Source organism: Cryptotermes secundus, unplaced genomic scaffold (assembly GCF_002891405.2).
Source record: "Cryptotermes secundus unplaced genomic scaffold, Csec_1.0 scaffold1251, whole genome shotgun sequence".
Classification (NCBI taxonomy): Eukaryota; Metazoa; Arthropoda; class Insecta; order Blattodea; family Kalotermitidae; genus Cryptotermes; species Cryptotermes secundus.
In genome coordinates this window covers 640,311-644,569 of record NW_019721527.1, presented here as the reverse complement: position 1 = coordinate 644,569, position 4,259 = coordinate 640,311, and the positions used below count along the sequence as shown (strand labels likewise).

Genomic DNA, 4,259 nt, shown 5'->3' with positions numbered 1-4,259 from the left:
AAATCATCCTTAGTGATTCATGGGACACAAAGGGTCTTAAAGATCTGATAGCATAACATGCTTTGCTTAATTTAACCATAAGTCCATCAATATGATGCTTCCATGACAAGGAACTATCAACAGTAATACCTAAAAAACGAGTATTTGTATTGTTAATAATATTGTGACATGTTGCGCAATGGAGGACACCCCCTCCCTACCCAGCCGAAGACAGTTCTCAAGGCAGCAGCCTATGAAGAGTTGGAGTATAGCAGCAGTCGCGGAAAGAAGAACCGGACGTGTGTGTAATTGTGTAAGTGGGAGTGTGTAATACGGAGAGACTTATATAGCTCCCGTACTGTGAATACATGTAGACTACTGAGGACAGAGTGAATTGATTATTGCGAATAGGGTTATAAAGTGTGAAACCCCGCAACAGTGTTATAATTAATTGTAGCCGAGACTTTTAGGTTGTTACATTAACCAATTAACAATCTGAACGGCGTCTTCAGTAACGAAACACGTTACAATACATTTATTTTTATAACTGATATCTAATTAAATTGTTTGGCTATTAGTGGTTCTAAATTGTATAAACTGAGTTATAATTAACTACTTTAGCTAGGTCATTTATGCACAAAAGAAAGAGCATTGGTCCAAGTATAGATCCCTGGGGCACTCCATGTTTAATCTTCCCCCATTCTGAAGAAGTATAAGAATGTGTTAATTTATCATCAATGAGGACTCGTAGCATGTACACCCATTGCTAAGTAATGACTTGGTAAACAGCACCCGCTGCTAGGCGACAGATTCCTGACAACCAACAAATGAACTACGAGCTGAGGTGTTTTCTACGTGGTCCATGCTGAGGGGTTATAAACAGCAGGAAGTTTAAAGCTTAGTGAGTTGTGGGATATTCAGCAGCCTGTATGGACTAGCAGAGGACATTGTTAAGATCCGTTACAACCAAGAAATGACTAGTGAAAGCAGACTGAAGGACTTTTTTTATTGCTAGTTGGGTGGGACTAAGCCCCTTGTACTGCGGCCACTTCTGGCCTATTGTACCAGCCCCAGGTGACAGGTGAGGGCGATTTTGGAGCAATTGGTGGAATGAAGATTGGCAGGGGAAACCAAAGTACTTGGAGAAAACCTGCCCCAGCACCATCTTGTCCACCACAAATCCCACTTGACCAGACCTAGGATCAAACCCTGGCTGCCGCAGTGGGAAGCCAGCAACTAACCCCTTGAGCTATGGCAGGGCCCAACCAAAGGACTTAGTGTGTGTGCTCTAGTGATTTGTAAAGTGTAGAGATCAGCGATGGTGCTATAATTACTTGCAGTTACAATCTGCTAAGTGGTCAATAAATCCAGCCACCAATTAAAACGCCATCTGTAGTCACTTCATACATGTGACAATATTTTATTCATTTATTCTTAGGGAACAGTTCAGTTCTATTCCTATGTAATCTGTCCTGCTATCAGTTTCCAAGTGCTGCTTCTGCTACACACGTAAGGAATTCGTTCTCACCAAACGTCAAGATATATGAATCCTACTACAGCCCATCTAGTTCTGTGAACAGTCCTGCTGCAAATACTGAATTCTTGGCATCAGTTTAAATGATTTCTTTTGATAGATCATGAAGAAATTTAACTGTCTGTGAACAAATTCTGTAAAGTTTGTATGACAACAAAAGACAAAAAAACAAAACAACAAACTCCATGGCCTGTAGTCCGCAAGCGAACTGTACCGACCAAGCGACCGCTGCTTGTTGGCAAATTTAGTGCCAACTTTAGCAGATAGAGGGTGTCGCATGCTCAGCAAAACCCATCCCCATGGCTGTTAATATCAGTTTTCTTGACCGGAGCTGCTATTTCTTTGAAATCACTCCTCAATTATCCTCAAGAGGCTTAGTGGACCCTGTTCCAGACCCACTACGTCCCAGAAAATCTGGTAGCACTGGGAATAGAACCCAGGACCTCTGGATCTGTAGCCAGGAACTCTGACCACTAAACCACTGAGCAGTAAGGCTACCAGACACTAGGTCCAACATAACAAAATGTGGTACTGGGTCCACTCTGATGACAGATGGTGAAAGGGCAATGGGTGAGAATATTTAACACAACTCTAATCTGCTCAATATTTCATACAGCATACAACTACAAAACCTGTGTGTGTGAACAAAACAGCCTGCACATTCACTGTATTTAGCAAACAATTACTTTCATCTCTGCTGGATTCAGATGTTTCTTGCTGTGGGCGTGACTCCTGCTCTTTGTCCTCTTCCGAGTCACTCTCGCTCTTGACTTCCGCTTCTTCCACATCTATCACCTCTTTTAGGATGGAACTCAAGCCAAGTCTGCTGAGCGATGCAAGATGTCTCTTTGATTCATTATCTAACACGTCATTTTCCAAGTGTCCAGACTCATCTATATTACCAAATAAGAAACCTGTGAGGTCAATACCAGGGTCCGATGAACCCTCTCTGTCATCGTCACTGTCCCCCATACTGCACCTGGAAATAAGAAAGACCTCAGTGATCCTTCAGACAGGAGTTTCACAATTAACATTTACCATTTTTTCTTTGCTCCAGTGAAAATAAAATTAAAGTATTTTTAAATTATTTAATAATAATGATAAATCAGTTTTACTGAACATTCATGATGCTGTAACAATGTCAAATATTTGTTACAAGAATGCCATAGCAAAAAACTCTTCCTTTAGAATCAAGTATTGATAGTTTTAGTATCATAAATACTACACAGCTTTCGTTGCACCAACTGATTTCCTGGAATTAGGAAAACCATACCAATTGACAAGGTCTGCATGATAAAAGAATGTGTTCTTCACACAGTTTAACTTCAAAGGGATTATAATGGAAGGGGGGCAAGCATTTGAACTTCAGCAAAAACAATGAAACACTATCCTAGCTGCTCCCTTGTACTTGTATCCCAGATACAAGTAATGTTATCCTATTGCATTTAATTTCATCCCTGATAAATCGGTTTAGCATGAGAGTTCTGATACTAGGTGAGGACAAGTTGTATATTGTCTGCTGTAAGCCTTATATTCTAAACACACTGTACTAAGTGCATTGGAAGGGGGCGACCGATGTCAAATATAGGAGACGCTTACGTCATCCTCGCCCTTATGTTCTACCGTCAATATAAGTTCATACTGAAAATTTTGTTATACAATAAAAGTGTACAGGTTAGGTGAAACTGCAAATAATTTAATAGTAACTCTTAATTATGCATGTTCTTACAATTCAATTATTCACATTGATATACGTAAAGAATTTCCGTATAGTACAAAATATCGGCACAACTAAAACAAGTATCGGTATCTCATAACAGCAGCAGACGTCTTATAATCTTTGCGTCTTCCGTTCGAAACTTTATCACGCCAATATAAAAAGACACTTTATGAGAGAGTGTATTTTTAATTTTATATGTCCAAAGGGATTCCAATGAAGAAACTGAGAATCGATAATTGATAAATGTGAAGTCAGTAAATCTGTTACCAAACAATTTCACAACATGTCAAAGGGAGAATTCACGAACTCATTAAATGGTAAAAATTCTACAAGAGCCAGATCGAAAAAAGAAACCGAAGACAACATGCTCCAATTTCATTTCATTTCAATTAATTTAACTTTTATTCAATAAGAATACTTACTACATATCATCTATAAACAGACATATAAACTACCTACATATAGTCCCCGTAATGTTACAATTGAGCAGCACTGTCGCGTACCTCGCGGTGTTGCAACGTCTTGACCTGCAATGATGTGTGTGTGTGGAAGGAAACGCGTACCGACTGAAGTTTTCAGGAATTTCCCGAACGGCAAAGAATGAAGGGCAGGTCTGCCTAAAAGCTTTCAATTAATTGAAAATTTACCAAATTTGTCCCTCTTAGCTCTTCACTCTTCGGTTCTAGATTTTTACGTAGGAATTGTATCGTCATCAGAATGTACATTACGTCAATACTACTCATGGGCAGAAAATTTAATTTATACGTGTTTACTCTGTTCAAAAGGCGGTTATGGTTGCTATTCATTCATTCATTCATTTATTCACATTCCACATTTTCTTTTTTTTCCCCCCCTGGCACTACAGCCCCAGTGGGCCTAGGTCTACCTTCATGAACTCCGTTCACTTCGGTTTTTCTCAATCTTACACATCATCTCATAAGAAATTCATCCAATGTATAAAAAGTATTAAAATACAAAAATTCCTTTAATTTCTCTTTAAACTTTTTTATATCCTTTGAAATTAGC

At 39.0% G+C, this 4,259-nt stretch overlaps 1 protein-coding gene across 7 annotated transcripts in view; it reads right to left on the bottom strand.

Annotated features, from left to right (window-relative positions):
* LOC111875561 (transcription initiation factor TFIID subunit 1) overlaps positions 1–3,772 on the bottom strand; it is a 59,187-nt gene extending 55,415 nt beyond the window's left edge. For 4 of the 7 annotated variants that reach the window (XM_023871895.2, XM_023871900.2, XM_023871896.2 and 1 more), the window contains exons 1-2: positions 3,693–3,772; positions 2,200–2,492 (exon numbers count right to left, since the gene is read on the bottom strand). In XM_023871895.2, the coding sequence (XP_023727663.1) occupies positions 2,200–2,492; positions 3,693–3,694 (295 nt within the window). In that variant the 5' untranslated portion in view covers positions 3,695–3,772. Of the gene's footprint in view, positions 1–2,199; positions 2,493–3,242; positions 3,262–3,655 lie in introns of those variants that run through there. The other 3 variants (XM_023871899.2, XM_023871897.2, XM_023871898.2) reach the window with 3 other exon arrangements.
* Positions 3,773–4,259: the final 487 nt, after the last annotated feature.